This window comes from Aquarana catesbeiana, linkage group LG12 (genome assembly GCF_042186555.1).
Source record: "Aquarana catesbeiana isolate 2022-GZ linkage group LG12, ASM4218655v1, whole genome shotgun sequence".
NCBI classification, from domain to species: domain Eukaryota; kingdom Metazoa; phylum Chordata; class Amphibia; order Anura; family Ranidae; genus Aquarana; species Aquarana catesbeiana.
This window is the reverse complement of record NC_133335.1, coordinates 51736005-51755193: the sequence shown is the minus strand read 5'-3', so window position 1 is coordinate 51755193 and position 19189 is coordinate 51736005. Positions and strand designations below refer to the sequence as shown.

The 19189-nt window shown below is 46.4% G+C and overlaps 1 protein-coding gene across 2 annotated transcripts in view; it reads right to left on the bottom strand.

Annotated features, from left to right (window-relative positions):
- Nucleotides 1-15196: 15196 nt before the first annotated feature.
- TMEM92 (transmembrane protein 92) overlaps nucleotides 15197-19189 on the bottom strand; it is a 39760-nt gene continuing 35767 nt past the window's right edge. For both annotated transcript variants that reach the window (XM_073607780.1, XM_073607778.1), the window contains exons 4-5: nucleotides 18193-18346; nucleotides 15197-16042 (exon numbers count right to left, since the gene is read on the bottom strand). In XM_073607780.1, the coding sequence (XP_073463881.1) occupies nucleotides 15935-16042; nucleotides 18193-18346 (262 nt within the window). In that variant the 3' untranslated portion in view covers nucleotides 15197-15934. The remainder of the gene's footprint in view (nucleotides 16043-18192; nucleotides 18347-19189) is intronic.

The window sequence follows — 19189 nt, the reverse complement described above, 5'->3', positions numbered from 1 at the left end:
ACCGGAACGGGGAGGGGTCATATATAGAGGGGCTCCCTCTATAAGGGGTCAGATTGCACCGAATATTATCGATCCTCCAATCACTCGGCCCTTCTTCCACAACATGAAAGGTTTTTTTCCTTATCGTAAATGTAATGTATGCTTACATAATACATGTGGAAAGAGGAGAACTGAAACCTTTGTCTCCTCAACCACAGGGAGAGAATACTCAGTCAAGCATTTTTTGACATGCCAAACGAGATATGTTGTTTATTTGATCACGTGCCCTTGCAGGAAACAATACGTGGGCCGTACTATACGGACCTTTTCTGTGAGGGTGAATGAGCATATAACCAATATAAAGAAGGGTCGCACTTATCATAGTGTCCCTAAACACTATCTCTTATGTCACAACCAAAACCCAGTGGGGACATATGTGACGAACGCGGGTGTCAGATCCCTGCCCTCCTCGCTAACTCGCGACAAAGGACCGGCCAACCTCACACCACGCTGTCACTTATGTAACAATGCCACTCTCAGCTGCGCCCAGCCCAAAGATTTTCCAGCTTGCAGGACCACAATCTAGGTGCGAGCAGCCTGAGAGTGATTGTCACTGGGCTAATTACACAATTAACCCTTTAACTGCCACCACCCCCGTTTAAAAGACCGAGCCGGGGGAGACTCGTAATTTTGCAATACCAATTATAATTTGAGAATAAGCGTCTGCCACACACACTGCCACTACAGACAGGTCTGCTCAGAGTCTTACTCTATAACAGTAGCGCCCTTCAAGAGGCAGGTTCATTTATAGCTTGCATTAAGAGCTTTAGAGACAAGGTTAACACTTTTCAACATAAGGGTTTATTATGAAAAGGTCAACGTTGATGCAAATAAAATATTTACAGAAAAAAGATGTTTCAAAAGATAAAGACAATATACAGCCACAAAGCAATAAGGTAGAATTGGGAAGAAAGAATACTTGCAATTAATGTCCAAGGGTTGATCAGAGTTCGATCGATGAGCTAGGTAATTGGTTCTCGACTTGGCAGATGTTTCTTCTTGGATGGTAAAAGGAGAACTGCCCATTGTCTTGGCATCTCCTCTTTTCTGTCAAATCAAAGGGGGTGTTGACAGCGACCAGTAACCAATCATCTGATCAGCTGGTTTTAGGGGTTGGTTGCTGGGAGGTGTCTACACTCATGACCACGTCCCAGGTGACTTTGTAATAAATACTCATATATCTGCATCTGTAGTGTTGACAGACTCCAAATATCCATATTATTATTCAACTTGAGATTTCCTTCAAAACAAGTCTAAACATGCCATATCTATAACGTATAGCCTGCTTTGGAGGAATAAGTGGTCCCAGGGGTTTCCCATATGACCTGACATAGGGGTGTCTGGACTTGAAACGTTCCATATTATCTGAGGAAGCTAAATATGTCCAGATTATGTATGTGCTATTACTAAGTCAGAAGTTATGAAACATGCTGAAATTTCATACTTATTCTAGGGAGGTGTATTCAGAAGACTTTACGACCGAGGCCTGTTTGTTCTTTGAGTGGGGAGGGTGACAGTTTTACGACAGGCCTGAACACTGCCCTTACAACAAATGTTTTTCTACTGACTTAGCCTGGCTCTGTTTTCTCTGTTGAGATAACCTTTTCTGTTGAACTTAAAAAGCTTTGAATTCCTAAGGTGGGGAAGACGGAGTTCAGAGTTCTCTGTGAGGTTACATGAGGAGCCAAACTGTCATGGCTACTTCCACACAAGATGGCAGCTAGCTACAGCTTGTCATGTCCCGTACTTGATATCGTTACACCTCCCCCCTTAGGTGGTTGCATGGGAGGGAACTACAATTTCCCTCCTGACGCAACCGACTCCTGCGGGCTCGGCTTGTCGTGACAGCCCATCAGCATTGCCATGGGCGCTGCCTTTCTTATGCTGGATGGTGAAATCGTATTGCTGAAGAATTAGGCTCCACCGAAGTAGTTTGCCATTCTCCCCAGCAACACGATTTAGCCAGCTCAAGGGATTGTGATCCGTGATCACAGTGAAGTGCCGTCCATAAAGGTACGTTTGTAACTTCTGGAGAGCCCACACGATCGCAAGACACTCCTTTTCGATCGTGGCATATGCTACTTCCCTGGGAAGCAGCTTCCTGCTCAGGTAGAGGATGGGATGCTCCTCTCCGGCCTCGTCCACCTGGCTCAGGACTGCACCCAATCCAAAGGCAGAGGCATCCGTCTGCACAAGGAAACGGCGGGTGAAGTCTGGAGCCTGCAGCACAGGTGCGCTGGCCAGCGCCTCCTTCAAGGCCTGAAATGCCTGCTCACATTCTGGTGTCCAAGACACCACCTTGGGCAGTTTCTTTTTGGTTAGGTCAGTCAGAGGTTTGGCCAGGCTACTATAGTTACATACAAATTTCCTATAGTAGCCAGCGGTCCCCAAGAAAGACATAACCTGCTTTTTGGTTTGAGGGGTAGGCCAGGCCAGGATGGCCTCAACCTTCCCTGTCTCGGGTTTCAGGGTACCTCCTCCTACCTGGTGTCCCAAGTACTGCACATCAGTCATGCCAATCTGACACTTACTGGGTTTGACAGTCAGATTGGCGGCTGTCAGTTGGTCTAGGACCTGTGACAGGTGCACCAGGTGTTCTTCCCAGGTAGGGCTGAACACGGCGATGTCATCCAGGTAGGCTACGGCAAAGGTTTCCAGCCCCTCCAGTAAGTCATTCATGACTCTCTGGAAGGTAGCTGGGGCATTCTTCATCCCAAACGGCATGACGGTAAACTCGAACAATCCGAATGGGGTGATGAAGGCCGACTTTTCCCGAGCCTCAGGGGCCAGAGGAATTTGCCAGTACCCCCTGCTCAGATCCATGATTGTTATATAACGGGCGGCCGCCAGCCTATCTAACAACTCATCAATCCGGGGCATAGGGTAGGCATCTGCAGTAGTGATGGCATTCAGTTTCCGGTAGTCCACACAGAACCTGGTCGTCTGGTCCTTTTTGGGAACCAAGACTACTGGGGACGCCCAGGCACTGTGGGACTTCTGAATCACCCCCAGCTGCAGCATTTCCTCCACCTCCCTTTTCATGTCGGCCAGCACCTCCAGGGAGACGCGATAGGCCGACTGTTTAATGGGGGGATGTGCCCCGGTGTCCACCTGGTGGACAGCGAGGTGTGTCCTCCCAGGTTTTCCCGTAAACCTGCTACCATGTACTGCCAGCACTCGCTTCAGTCCAGGTACCTGGGTGGGGGTAAGATTGGAGTTTATCAGGAGTTCTGAGTCTACCTCCCTGGTGTCTGCTAGCAGGTCCAGAAGTGGATCAGCCTCCTCGGGCTCTGGCCTGCTGCAGACCGGCATGACATAGGCCGTGCGCTCATGATGGGCTTTGATCATGTTAACATGAATGGCCTTCTGCCGTCTACGCCCTTCTCCCAACCTGACCAAGTAGGTGACATCATTCAGACGCTGGGTGATGGTGTACGGGCCTTCCCATGCTGCTTGGAGTTTGTTCTGCCGCAGGGGAAGCAGAACATACACCTTCTGACCAATGTCATAGGTCCGCTCCCTAGCATTACGGTCATACCACTCTTTCTGCCTGGTCTGGGCCTGGGTCATGTTCTCCCGCACCATTTCCACCAGCGTCTCCATTTTATCTCTGAATTTTAGGACATAATCCACAACCGAGACCTTTGAGTCGGCAATCTTGCCCTCCCAGTTCTCACGGATTAGGTCCAGGGGTCCTCTTACCCTCCGTCCGTACAAAAGTTCAAATGGCGAAAAGCCTGTGGACTCCTGAGGCACCTCTCTGTAAGCAAACAGCAGATGAGGCAGATATCGTTCCCAGTCCTTACCCTGGGAGTGCACAAAGGTGCACAACATTTGTTTCAAGGTTCCATTGAAACGCTCGCACAAACCGTTCGTTTGTGGGTGATAAGGACTGGCCATGATATGCGTCATCTGTATTTTTCGACAGAGAGCTTGCATCAAGTCGGACACAAACTGAGGGCCTTGATCGCTAATGAGCTCAGCCGGGAATCCCACTCTTGTGAAGATTCCCAGCAGAGCATCAGCGACCTTGTCTGCCCGGACGCAGGAGAGAGCCACCGCCTCCGGATAACGCGTGGCATAGTCGACAACTGTAAGGATAAAACGTTTGCCTGAACTGCTAGGGATGGCCAAAGGCCCAATGATATCCACTGCCACCCTCTTAAAAGGTTCGTCAATCACAGGCAAAGGTTTTAGCGGAGCCCTGTGTACATCCCCTGCCTTGCCAACTCGCTGGCAGGTAACACAGGACCGACAGTAGTCAGCTATGTCAGCGAGCATTGTAGGCCAATAAAAGTTATGTATCAACCGCCCTCGGGTCTTAGTGATCCCCAAGTGCCCTGCGAGGGGAATCTCATGAGCCACTTTTAGCAGCTGTCCCCTAAATTGACTGGGTACAACCAGCTGCCTGCTACCTAGGTCAGCCTCATTCCCCTCTGCAGGCATATTTTCTCTGTACAGTTTACCTTTGTCCCAATAGACCTTTTGTTTGTCATTCTCTGCAGGGGGGCGATCAGCTAGACTCCTGAGCTGTGCTAGTGTTTGGTCTGTCTGCAGTGCTGTTTCAAAGGCGGAACAACAGGTCCCAGCCAGCAGTCCTGTGGCAAACATGGACAGCTGCTGAGGCTCAACAGAGGTGGAGTCCACTGGGTCAGAACAGGGAGAGGGCCCAGAGACCTCCTCCTGCTGTTCTGCGACCAGGGCCTGCACCTCGGCTGCCTTTGCAGCACTGCGAGTGACCACCAGTACTGGCAATGCATTATCATCATCATTATCATCATCATCATTATCATCATCATCATTATCCTCATCATCATTATCATCACATTTAACCTTTATCAGTTCAGCATCATTGGAACATACATCAGTTACCTTCACTGGCAAGGGGGCCTCCTCTCCTGTCTCTGAAGAAGGAGGACCTTGCACTTCCACTCCACCCTCCCCCTCCCGCTGTCCATCTACAGGTTGCCCAGATATTACCCCAACATCGGTAAACAGTACCTTGGGAGGTCCAGAGAGATCTGTGGGAGCATCTGGGGTGCTTTTAGCAGGGGCATAGTATGAAACAAGGGTACCTAAATCAGAACCCAACAACACCGCAGTGGGGATCTCCTCCGAGACACCCACCTCTCTCATCCCACTCCCGGCACCCCAATCAATAAAAACATAGGCACGGGGTACACAGGAACGGGTCCCCCCAACTCCGGTGAGGGTAAGGAACTTCTCTGGGATGATGTCTGTTTCTTCTATCACCTCTGGTCTGACCAATGTGACTTCGGCTCCGGTGTCACGAAAGCCTGTTACAGTCCGGTGGCCTACGATGACTGGCTGCAAGTTGGCATTGGTTCCGGGAGGTTTCCCACTGACGAGCAGCACAGCGGAAGGTTTGCTAGCCGGATGGCCAGGTGATATCGTCTTCTTCTGCTCAGGGCACTGCGCCCTGAGATGTCCGGCTCCCCCACAGTTGTAGCATTTGCGTTTGTCCGTTAGGAAGGCCTTGGCTCCAGGAGTTGCAGGTTCCGGCTGCTGAGGAACTTGTTTGGTAGGCAGAGGAGGGGTTGCCGTGTGCGATTTCCCTCCTTTCCAGCCATTCAGAGGAGCCTTGCGATGGTCAGATACCCGAGAGTGGATATAGGTATCTGCCAGTTCTGCTGCTGCTTTGGCAGAGGCTGGCTTTCGCTCCAGCACAAACTGTCTGACGTCTGTAGGACAGATGTGCAAAAGTTGATCTGCAATCATAAGATCTTCCAGGGATTCAAACGAATCGGCTTCCAAGCCTTTAGTCCACTGCCGGAATGTGGTGCGTAAGCGACCTACCACATCCATGTATGAGTCCCCAGGCCCCTTTTGCAAGGACCTAAAACGCTTCCGGTACACTTCCGGGGTTAGCTGAAACTTTTGGATGATTGCAGCTTTTAGGGCCGCATAATCGTCGCACTGTTCTTCTGACAGTTCGACATAAGCATCCAGGGCCTTGCCTCGTAGCCCTGGTGTCAGGTACCGGGCCCATTGTGCTGGGGGCAGATGGTACTGACGGCAAGTTTTTTCAAACGACAGTAGATACACGTCAATGTCACTGTCCTTTTCCATAACTGGAAATTTGGCTGCTGGGATCACTGGCAGAGAGGCATCCCTGTGCTCTAGGGATCCGAGGTTCTGAGCCTGTCGCTGCTGCTGGAGCCTAGCCATCTCCAATTCGTGCCGACGATCAGCCTCCCTCTCAGCCTGGCGTTCTGCCGCCTCTCGCTCAGCCCTGCGCTCTTCTCGCTCAGCCTGGCGTTCCAGAAACTGCAGGTACACCACAGGATCCGTCTCCCTGAGGTTTTGTAGAGTTTCTTGCATTTGAAGAGAGTCTATGATGGTTTCAGGCAATCTGATGCTGGCCTGCTCTTGTGGTGGCTTGGAGGTAACAATCCGTGGTATTCCAGTGTCAGTCTCTGCTTGCCCATCTGGTGAGGCCGCCTCTGAACCACTGGGCTCTGGAGTAGCGGAAACCCTTTCTGGTCCAGTTTCCCCCAGGTTCTGGTGTGCACGGATATCAAACTCCTGTAAGGCATGTATCAAGCCTTCACGATTTTTGCCACCGACATCAATTCCTCTTTCTGCGCACTCAACAGTCAGTTCATTCTTGCTCATCTTTTTATATGCTGATAACCCAGACATTTTGCAAGCAGAAGAGATAGAACAGAAAGAAGAGATAGGAAGAAGGTGTAGGAAGGAGCTGTTGCTGTATGTTTCTCTTGAAAAAATAGAAATAAAAAAAAATATGCACCAGCTTGTCTCTAAGGACTGTTTCCACAAAGGTTACAATCCTTCAGTGCAGAGCTAATTCCTAACAATGCACTGAATGCTCTTAATGCGAAACTATCCCGCTACGCTGCCAGCCAATATGTGACGAACGCGGGTGTCAGATCCCTGCCCTCCTCGCTAACTCGCGACAAAGGACCGGCCAACCTCACACCACGCTGTCACTTATGTAACAATGCCACTCTCAGCTGCGCCCAGCCCAAAGATTTTCCAGCTTGCAGGACCACAATCTAGGTGCGAGCAGCCTGAGAGTGATTGTCACTGGGCTAATTACACAATTAACCCTTTAACTGCCACCACCCCCGTTTAAAAGACCGAGCCGGGGGAGACTCGTAATTTTGCAATACCAATTATAATTTGAGAATAAGTGTCTGCCACACACACTGCCACTACAGACAGGTCTGCTCAGAGTCTTACTCTATAACAGTAGCGCCCTTCAAGAGGCAGGTTCATTTATAGCTTGCATTAAGAGCTTTAGAGACAAGGTTAACACTTTTCAACATAAGGGTTTATTATGAAAAGGTCAAAGTTGATGCAAATAAAATATTTACAGAAAAAAGATGTTTCAAAAGATAAAGACAATATACAGCCACAAAGCAATAAGGTAGAATTGGGAAGAAAGAATACTTGCAATTAATGTCCAAGGGTTGATCAGAGTTCGATCGATGAGCTAGGTAATTGGTTCTCGACTTGGCAGATGTTTCTTCTTGGATGGTAAAAGGAGAACTGCCCATTGTCTTGGCATCTCCTCTTTTCTGTCAAATCAAAGGGGGTGTTGACAGCGACCAGTAACCAATCATCTGATCAGCTGGTTTTAGGGGTTGGTTGCTGGGAGGTGTCTACACTCATGACCACGTCCCAGGTGACTTTGTAATACATACTCATATATCTGCATCTGTAGTGTTGACAGACTCCAAATATCCATATTATTATTCAACTTGAGATTTCCTTCAAAACAAGTCTAAACATGCCATATCTATAACGTATAGCCTGCTTTGGAGGAATAAGTGGTCCCAGGGGTGACCTGACATAGGGGTGTCTGGACTTGAAACGTTCCATATTATCTGAGGAAGCTAAATATGTCCAGATTATGTATGTGCTATTACTAAGTCAGAAGTTATGAAACATGCTGAAATTTCATACTTATTCTAGGGAGGTGTATTCAGAAGACTTTACGACCGAGGCCTGTTTGTTCTTTGAGTGGGGAGGGTGACAGTTTTACGACAGGCCTGAACACTGCCCTTACAACAAATGTTTTTCTACTGACTTAGCCTGGCTCTGTTTTCTCTGTTGAGATAACCTTTTCTGTTGAACTTAAAAAGCTTTGAATTCCTAAGGTGGGGAAGACGGAGTTCAGAGTTCTCTGTGAGGTTACATGAGGAGCCAAACTGTCATGGCTACTTCCACACAAGATGGCAGCTAGCTACAGCTTGTCATGTCCTGTACTTGATATCGTTACAACTTGGGTTTCAAGTCATAGATAAGTTTGTTCCACACTGGAGGGGTGAGTCTCTCAAGAGGGGGGTTTCTAAATTAGAAACCTTCTGGATACACCAGCTCAAATGTTATTTTCCATATGGCCTTAATATTGATTGGGATATAAACGCCTTTATCAATCAATCTTAGACCATTTTATTTCTCTCTCTTTTTTTGTTAGCCCCCGATGAATGGGCATTGATTCTGTTTATCACTACTCTTCCAATTAAGTGATAATTGAATTTTTTTTCCGCATTATTTTTAGTAGCTTAAACATCTAATTTGTGGTATACTTAGGGACGTTAACTTTTATAAGGTCAGATATGTGGTCAGTGAACATGTATGGCTGTTTAGACATGTATGGTTATACTGCACTATCCATGTACCTCTACACTGTTGACGTCATGTGAAGATTACTGTTCTGTAAAGATTTTTAGAAAACCATTTTAAAAAACAAGTCCTCGAATTGCTATCACCTCTATAGTGGATAGCTCGTTATTCCTAAACTTTTTAAATTTGTTTTAAGTTTTTGTCTTATAATTCTAATATCCGTAGTCCTGTTTAGAGCCTGAACCGCATTTGCGCTCCACGGTTCATTTGTTTACTTCCTTTTTAGGTTAGTGACCTTTCGAGGGTATCCGGCTGACGTCACGCACGTAGAGCACGACGCGCTGGTAATCATGACCGTCAGTTTAGATTTGTCCAGCCCCGCCTTGATAGCCGACACGTGGTGCTGTGACGTTGTCTAGACGCCGGCTCCGATTGGCGGTATGCCTGCCCGCTGACGTTCACGTAGAGCGGAAGTGATGGCAAGCACCTAAGCGGAGCTTTACGGCAGCATCTTATTGGATAGCCAGATCGAGGCCTGGTGATCTTGATTTCAATTTCACCATTGATATTTGATTCATTGACGCCATCTTTTATGAACCCGGAAGTTGCGCTTCACATGGCGCAAACAGCTGTTTCAGGTTTGTTATTATTTTTGCATATATATAGGCATAGCAGTGACAAACAGGCATATACCCCAGTCGAAGTCTTATGCAGACGAAACGCGTCGGGTTTTGATATCCCTGTTATGCCACGACTCATGTAAGCGCTTTTTAACATTTGTTTATACCTGGTCCTTCATTGTTCTAAGGAGCCTGAGTGCTTTTATAAGGAATTTCTTAATAAAAGTACTTTTTGAAGCAGTCTCACACTATGTGGAGGAATTTTTTTCATTGAGGGCTACATTCCTTCTACGTCGTTTTGGAGATCTGATTTATCCATCATTACACAACCTGTGATTGTGGAGATCCTAATGCAGCAGGACCCTGAGTAGATGACTGGTGAGTGACGCGGCCATCTTATCACCAATTCTGGATGTGGAATTAGATCTGTTCTCCCTTGGACAACCATCTTGGTCTTCCGTCTACAAGCCTGTTAGACTCTCAGCCGTACGGCTAGTGAGTCCATCTGCTCTGGTAAGGGTGTTTAATCTGCTTATACATGCTTTTGGGCACCTAAGTAGTACATCACTTCAGAGTCCGTCCTAGCTATGGATGTTTGATATACTCTGACGAAGGCTCCGTAAGCCTGTTGGTACACTCCACTGAAAGCTCCATAAGCTAAACTCTTAAACAACCTTTGATGCACGTTTTGTGAACATTTTATGAACTTTATACACATTTGTTTTGGTTGCAGTGTATCTGTTGATGTATACACTATTTATTTGAACGCATAATATATTTCTTTGGAGCTATATTCCTAACTCCCTTTACACTTAATAATTCTTGCACTTATTAATGTTCGTTGCACATATTTTTTCTGTGAATATTTGTATATTCCTTTACAGTCTTTGGACTTGTAGGGGCTCTTTTGTGCACTATCTAGGTTTACTTGGATCCACAGATACATCTGTGTCCTTATATACACTTCCATTGTGTTCTTTTTCCCACTTTTATACGTTTCATTAAAACTTTATTGTGCATATTTGACACTCAGATGACCATTCTGGTTTGTCCTGCCCAATAAAGAACATAATTTTTTAGCGCCACATCTTGTTATAGATATTTGTTCACAATTGGTCTGATTGTTATGTTGGCTGCTTTGCATATCTTAGTTGGCGCAGTATTTTTTATATACCTAGTAAACTATTAAAGCTCAACACCAGATAAATATGAAAACATGATTTACAGGATTTGTTTGCTCAATATTAACATTAATGCAGATTATTCTTTCTTTCTGGTATTCCTAGCACAGCAGGTCTAAGACTTGGAAGACAGGGCAGCATGATAAGCCAATTGCACAGTGCTTTGGTCTATTAATTTTAATATGCTAACAGAAGAGAAAAATGAGTGTTGACTCCATCAGTAAACCAAAGCTCCTTCATTGTCTATTCATAGGACAGGGTAGGCCCTGGATCAAGCTGTATTGCCTAAATAGTGTGTAGTCTGCAGTGAGGTCCAAGACTTGCTTGTGGTATGTGGTAGTTGTTTCAATAACATGACTGGCTTATAAGAATTACCTGCCACCTGAATTACCTGCTTACTTGATGCTGGTTTGTCCTCAATTCACATACTCACCCACCCAGCAGAAGAAGATCTTAGCTGCCGCTGTGTGGATCCCATGCCGCCATCTTCACTTGTAACGTCATCAGGAGGCAGCCGACTCTTCTGGGTTTAGGCGCAGCCTTCCGATGATGCGCTGCTAGGCCACCCCTTACTATACTGAACGGATTGATGTGCAGTGCTCCTGTTGCCTCCTTGGATAATTAAATTACATATTCCAGGAGTAACAGGGCCACTACTCTCATTCGCTTTGGCGATCTCAGAAATGGGGGACGGGCTGAAAATGTTGCCAAACATAAGAAAAAAAAATAAGCCAATTTGTGTAGCCAAGGGAGGGTGGGATTGAGAGGATGAAGATCTGCTTTACCCATCTGTTCACATCAAATTATTGCCTTTATCTACACCCTGAGGTGAAATGTCAGCCCACCCTGGCTCTGGGGGTTAACAATGTGCTTCCAGTAGTCAAGGGGGTGGTACATATGTAGAGCCCTATAGATCTATTGTTTTGTTAAATTTAGTTTTAGAGCCCTATAGAGCTATTGTTTTGTTAAATTTAGTTTTTGGCCTCCATGTAACCAGGGAGGACACTATTTGATTAGGTCTGCCTTGGGTTCTGTAAGTATGGGCTAAATTGCTTACCTCTATCTCCCAGCCTGCATGTTTGTATCTCCACAGCCAATCCCTGGTCAATATGGTAGGTGGCCGGCAGGGGGCTGAGGGGATATAAATAAGCTGGAACCCAGAGAAGAGCTCTCTTTTTCCTGGGGGGAGTAAGACCCAGCCTGAGAGCTGTGGCATCGCTAGGAGATTTGCCTAGAACTGCAAGCACTTTTGTGGGGTCTACAGTTACAGCTACAGTTTGGCTGGGGGACCTCTGTTCTATCCTCCTGGAGCATTCTCGGAAAGTCTCCCAAAGATCCAGGCAGTGGCGCTTGGCGCTCAAAATTTTTTGGGGGGGCACAAATAAACTAAAAAATTCTGAAAAATACAAAAAAAAATCCCCATTAAATGCAGCCACTGTGCCCATCAAATGCAGCCACTGTGCCATCAATTACAGCCACTGTGCCCATCAATTGCAGCCACTGTGCCCATTAAATGCAGCCACTGTGCCCATGAAATTCAGCCACTGTGCCATCAATTGTAGCCACTGTGCCATCAAATGCAGCCACTGTGCCCATCAAAGGCAGCCACTGTGCCCATCAAATGCAGCCACTGTGTCATCAATTGCAGCCAATGTGCCATCAATTGCAGCCACTGTGCCATCAAGTGCAGCCACTTTGCCCATCAATTGCAGCCACTGTACCCATCAATTTCAGCCACTGTGCCCATCAAATGCAGCCACTGTGCCCATCAATTGCAGCCACTGTGCCCATCAATTGCAGCCACTGTGCCCATCAATTGCAGCCACTGTGCCATCAATTGCAGCCACTGTGCCATCAATTGTAGCCACTGTGCCCATCCAATGTAGCCACTGTGCCCATCAAATGCAGCCATTGTGTCCATCAAATGCAGCCACTGTGCCATCAAATGCAACCTCTGTGCCCATCAATTGCAGCCACTGTGCCATCAAATGCAGCCTCACTGTATCCATTATGAGTGGTTCACTTCCCACCATCATCCCTATGCTGCGTTTCCGGCCAGGTATGTACACCTGCTGTGCCCATTATAACTGTCCTTACTCCCCATTGATGCAGTGCATCAGCAATAGCCCACTGACACCTTGTCCAGGAGCAGCATATATGCCCTGGCCGACAGACGTGGATGCTCACCGGCCGGCCAGCGACTCCTCTTGGCCTGCTCAGGCCTTGCGTTCCATCCCTCTGAAGCAATCGTGAAACCGGATGTGACGTCGCGCCTCCGAGGGAAAGCACTGCCCTTGTCTTACGGAGGTGCCATTCAAAAAAACACATCAACAAGAATGAAGGAGTGTTGCGGCGCATTGCATTGCGCTACAATGCAGCAAAAAACCCTGCAAATGAAGTGTCTCGCCTGCAGTCATGTGATTGCATTGACGTCACTCTTCCCATAGTGCACTGTGCCCAGAACACAGTGCACTTGTGGACCTTTTTTTTGTGACTAGCTTTGGGGGGACGGGCTGCCACTAGATCCAGGACACAGGCTGCTGGTGTACTGAAGTTAGCTGACACTGCACATGGCTGCCTAGAGATCAGGAGACAGTGAGTACTAGCCTTCTGGATTTCAAGACTTTCCTTAGCCATCCTTGGAGGTCACTAACTACTACTTTCCACATTCAGGACTTTATTCCTGTTGAGGGATTCCTGTTTGTTACTGCTAATCTTTACACTTTAAAGGGGGTGCTTTCACCCTGAAGTCTGGGTGCAGAACTAATTGTCAAGTTCATAGTTACTTGAGTATTCCTAGGCTAACCTCACCCTATCCAAGTTCTACTGAAAAAAAATAACAACACAAAAACACATGTACAGCCTGTTCTGTGATTCAAGTGATTGGGAAATGTTGTGTAGCACCCTGGAGTTTAGGCAGGTATGTTCCTCACAAATTTACTTGCCAGGGGTAGTTACCCTGGTTGATTATTAGAGATTGATTGATTCCTCCCTAAGTTTGACCTGTTTGCACTGGTCTCTACTACCACTAGGTGGCCTGGTACTTGGTGGTGCTAGATATGAGAAGTACACTGCAAGGTTAACTTATGGGTAGGTGAGTATCTCAGCCAATGGGCAAGGGTTTCTTTGAATTCCATAGCCTGCTGGGAGCGCCGATATATGTGGGTGGAGTCAGGTGATCTGTGTTCTGTGCCACCTGGACAGCTTTCTGGGTGGACGTGTGTTCTGTTGCCCCGGACTGCTAGGCCAGAGATTGGGCCTATCCCAGGGGGATCTGGCTGCTAGGCTGTTTGAGGGCCTATACAGAAGCAAGAGAGCAGTGCAGGGTTGGGATTGCGGCTTGCAGTCCAACCAGAAGTGACCGTTCTGCCGGCCGGAGAACCTGTCAGTGGTCGGAGGTAGAGGGAAAGCTGTCGCCACTAAGGGATCATCCACCTTATTACCAGGGACATAAGTGAGTAACTGAAGCAAGTACCGGAGAAGTATTCTGGACAAGCGGGCACGGTGGAGAATTGGGAAACTTCAGGCGGTGACCCAGCCAGCGGAGGTGACGATTGCAGAGCAGCCTTGTGTGCCAAGCCAGGGACCGAGAAGGCCAGTGGGGTGAAGCTTGAGAAGTATCTGTGAGTGCCAAGCTAGGGACCCAGCAGAGAGGGGCGGGGGTGACGCTTGAGGAAGATACCATCATGAAGATTGGAGGAGCTCAAGGGATTCGGTATCAGTGAATCAGAGGGTCTAGTGAGAGACCGGGAGCTCAGTGTACTGAAGAACTACAAGGAGAAGTTGTAGTGAAGGTGAAGGAACTGTTACGCTTTGTGTTAGGAACTGTTAAAGACTGTTGCCATAGGAGACAGCATTCCTGCATGCTGTCCTCCTATTGAAGTCTTGGAGTCTGCCAATTGCAACTACCTAAGGGTGTCCTGGCCTTAACCCTCTTTACCCAACAAAAGTTTGTAATAGAAATAAACATCTCTTTTGCATTCAAGAAGTGTCTGGCGCCCAATAACTTTATCCACCTTGCACCCACTATGCCTCACAACCCAACATATACTGAAGGATGTCAGCTATCTCTGGCCCTGGAGGTTCTCATTAGAGTGAAGGAAGCCAGAGACTTTGCTACAGTTGTGTGCCTGGTCTCCGTGTGCCTATCAGGCAATGGAACCTGAGACTACTTCGGACTGTGCGCTACACATAAATATGGCCAGTAAAGAGGCTATGTTCTGCCACACCATCAGTCCCTAATCAATATAGTTTTATTTCAGAAATGCTGCTTTCACACTCACAAAGCTCGTCTGGCTGTACTTCTCCTGTGGATCACAGGAGTGCAGTTCGTTTTGCACTCCTGTGACCTGGTTTCAGCAGAGAGCAGGCTGAAGTCCGCTGTCTGCTGATGTCACAGAGTCAGTCTAGGCTCAGGCTTCATCACAACCATAGAGTCTGGATCCACCCACATGCCTGGACCAGCACCCGACTCAGCCCCTCCCGCCCACTCCACAGCCCAGCGCTCCAGTGAGTGAGGAGAGGGCAGAGCAGAGAGCTGCTGATTGACAGTCAGTAGCTCTCTGCTCATGGAGCTGTAAGAACCGAGTGATCGGCGGTGTTCGATCACTAAGTTCTGAGTGTTAGAGGCACCGGGAGACAGATGCAGCATCGGACCAATGCTGCATCCACCTAGGTAAGTATGAATAAAAAAAACCCCAAAAAAACCCATACTTCTCTTTTAAATACTACAACAATTCCATATAAATATGTCAAGCTGAGATTTTATTTGGTCCATCAACCGCGAAGCTGAACATTCCAATTTACACAAAAACACATCCTTTATCCTAACTCAGTTCTGTATGGATTAAGATAGGGTGGGGAGCAGAATTCCAGAGGAAGATATTTCAGGATCCCTGAATATTAGAAAAGGCCTGCAGATTATTTACGATTCCTGCGTCCATCCAAAGTTCTTGGTGGATTTATACTTTATACTTTTTTCACTTCTTATTATTCCACATGGCATCTTCTGCTTCTTGAAGGAATTCCCAGTCTCCGTATTCTTGATGCTCCTTGGACTTCTATGCCTTCTACAGAAAAACCCTGCCATTACCACTGCATTCCCTTCCACTAACTTCTTTAATTACTTCATATAACCACTTCCTATAACTCCTCCCACTACATCCTACCTATATATCCTCTTCCTATCCAGTCATAGCTCTCAGTGGTCTCCTAGTATGTTGCTTCCATTCAGTGCTCTAAAATATGCTTCAAGTCTCTTGATGCTGTTGTATGTCTCCAGGTCTGATGATAATTGTATGCAGTCTATGTCATAGCATTTCTCCACAGCTTTTCTCATTTCTTCAAATAACAACCCTAGATCTCCTCCCAATACTTCATATCACACGTCTATAGCTTCTTGTATTAAATCCTATAGCCTCTCCACGCAGTCCTCCAACTCATCTGTGAATACACATAAATGTCCGCCATGTGCCTTCTGTTTCAGCTTTGATGTTCCCAGGTAGGGGGTGAAGGGTTACTCTCAACCACACTGCTGTATGAGGGCGGGCTGACCATACTGGGAGGGTACAGGTAAGGCTTGGCAGTCACCTGTAGGATGGAAAAATGTGGAATATAGTTATACAAGTTTCTCAGTGTCTTCTACATGTTTGATCACTGTTTCTAAATATCTCTGGAGAAAACAAAATGTAGCAAGCCAAAGGGGTCTACAGCTCTCCTACACTTATGAGTTTTCCAGGATTGGGCTCTGCTCTCTCTTGGTTAACTGACAGTACTGCTACAGGTGAAAGCAGGTATTGCAGCATATACAGTGCATCCAGAAAGTGTTCACAGCACTTCACTTTTTCCATATTTTGTTATGTTACGGCCTTATTCCAAAATTGATTAAATTCATTATTTTCCTCAAAATTCTACAAACAATACCCCATAATGACAACGTGAAAGAAGTTGGTTTAAAATCTTTGAAAATTTATTAAAAACAAAAAAGACAAAAATCCCATGTACTGTACATAAGTATTCACAGCATTTGTTCAATACTTTGTTGACACACCTTTGGCACCAATTGCAGCCTCAAGTCTTTTTGAGTATGATGCTACAAGCTTGGCACACCTATTTTTGGGCAGTTTGTCCCAGTCTTCTTTGCAGGACCTCTCAAGCTCCATCAGGTTGGATCGGGAGCGTCATTGTACAGCCATTTTCAGATCTAACCAGAGATGTTCAAATCGGATTCAAGTCTGGGCTCTGGCTGGGCCACTCAAGGACATTCACAGAGTTGAAGCCACTCATTTGTTATCTTGGCTATGTGCTTAGAGTCATTGTCCTGTTAGAAGATGAACCTTTGCCCCAGTCTGAGGTCCACAGCGCTCTGGAGCAGGTTTTCATCAAAAATGTCTCTGTACATTGCTGCAATCATCTTTCCTTCGATCCTGACTAGTCTCTCAGTTCCTGACGCTGAAAAACATCCCCACAGCATGATGCTGCCACCACCATGCTTCACTGTAGGGATTGTATTGACCAGGTGATGAGCGGTACTTCCTCCAGACATGATGCTTGCTATTTGGACCAAAGGGTTCGATCTTTGTTTCATCAGACCAGAGAATTTTGTTTCTCATGGTCTGAGAGTCCCTCAGGTGGCTTTTGACAAACTCCAGACGGACTGTCATGTGCCTTTTACTGAGGAGTGGCTTTCGTCTGGCCACTCTACTATACAGGCCTGATTGCTGCAGATATGGTTGTTCTTCTGGAAGGTTCTTCTCTCTCTACAGAGAAACAATGAAGCTCTGTCAGAGTGACCATTGGGTTCTTGGTCACCTCCCTGACTAAGGCCCTTCTCCCCCGATCGCTCAGTGTGGCTCGGCGGCCCGCTCTAGGAAGAGCCCTGGTGGTTCCAAACTTCTTCCATTTACAGATGATGGAAGCCACTGTGCTTATTGGGACCTGCAAATGTTTTTCTGTACCCTTCCCCAGATCTGTGGCTCGATACAATCCTATCTCGGAGGTGTACAGACAATTCCTTGGACTTCATGGCTTGGTTTGTGCTCTGACATGCACGGTTAACTGTGGGACCTTATATAGACAGGCGTGTGCCTTTCCAAATCATGTCCAATCAAATGAATTTACCACAGGTGGACTCCAATCAAGTTGTAGAAACATCTCAAGGATGATCAGTGGAAACAGGATGCACCGGAGCTCAATTTTGAGTGTCATGGCAAAGGATGTGAATACTTATGTACATAGGATTTTTTCCTTTTTTTTTTTTAATTTTTAAATTTGCAAAGATTTCAAACAAACTTTTTTCACATTGTTATTATGGGGTATTGTTTGTAGAATTTTGAAGAAAATAATTAATTGAATCCATTTTGGAATAAGTCTGTAACATAAAATGTAGAAAAAGTGAAGCGCTGTGAATACTTTCCAGATGCACTGTAATTTCATATACACATGTCTCAACTTGTCTCAACTTTCAGAGATGATACACTTTTCAGCACAAACCTGTTCTGTGAGTTATGTTACTGTTTAGATTTCCAGCTGAGCCAAAAGCTCAGACCATTGTGATATGATCTGATCATTCTTGCCATCCAACCCTTTCACCAGCATAGCAACCTATAACATCTAAGTTACAGACAGCAAACCACTGAAAAGGAATGTTCAATGGCTATTATACAGTAGGATTATACCGTAGGAGTATACCGCATTTCCTTGTCTGCCCAACTAAGTGGATTTCCACCTCTTCAACTTACCTCACTGTATGGTGGTGGTGCACCCATGTCTATAAGAGGAGTCTCCCTTGGTGACAAGGATGGTTCAGATCGAGATCGGAAGCGGCAAACATTATTGCAGATCCCACAAAGGCACAGCACTGAGAACACAATCAACATACAGATAAACAGGGGCCTGCAAAACAAGAATGTATATATTTCTATATGTAGTTATACAAAAAGTATTTGCCATAATCCAATCATTATAACCTAAGGAAGGGAAAACAGTTGTTCTAAAGTCAAGCTGGTCACTGTCCCCCCTACCCAACAGCAGTCCAGCCTCTTACATGATGTACAAGGAGGCTGGGTACCCTGCCATGTCCAAGACCAACATCTGGGTAAAAAGGAAATGCAGCTCACAAACACTCTTGCTCTGGAATGACACCGCCCTAGTAAGAACTGGTTCCAGGTGCTGGCTTTGCTGGTTTGCAGTGAGGTAGAAAGAAATCCTGGATAGCCGCACTCTGGGATAAGGACATCTTTATTTCAATAAAATCCAACAATACAGTCAATTGCAGAGACGTACAGGGTGGTAGACTGCTAACGCGTTTCAAATCATTTGGATGCTTATTCTACCTCACTGCAAACCAACATCTGGGTGTCAGGTGGTGGTGGTCCTCAAAGGTCCGAGGGGGTCAGGCTAAAAAAGCAGATTGGAGACCCATAAAGAGGCCCAAGATATCCACCAGAAAAAAGAGGGATAGGCAGATATTCCTTATAGTGTAGTAGGGATCTAAAGCAAAGTTATTACCTCAAATATTTTTTATGATTAGAGACTAGAGAAAAATTAAAAATGACTTACAACTAGTGAGTTTGCGGCTACCCAGGTGGGTAGAAGCACGCAACCTTCAGTAAATACTGGTGGAGAAAAAGCCCCATCTCCATGCAGGGTGAGATCAGTTGCTTTCTATGCCATGGAGGTCCCAATCCTATATTCTTATATGGGTTCTCAGGTGGGTATTGTACTCGTAGGATGAGA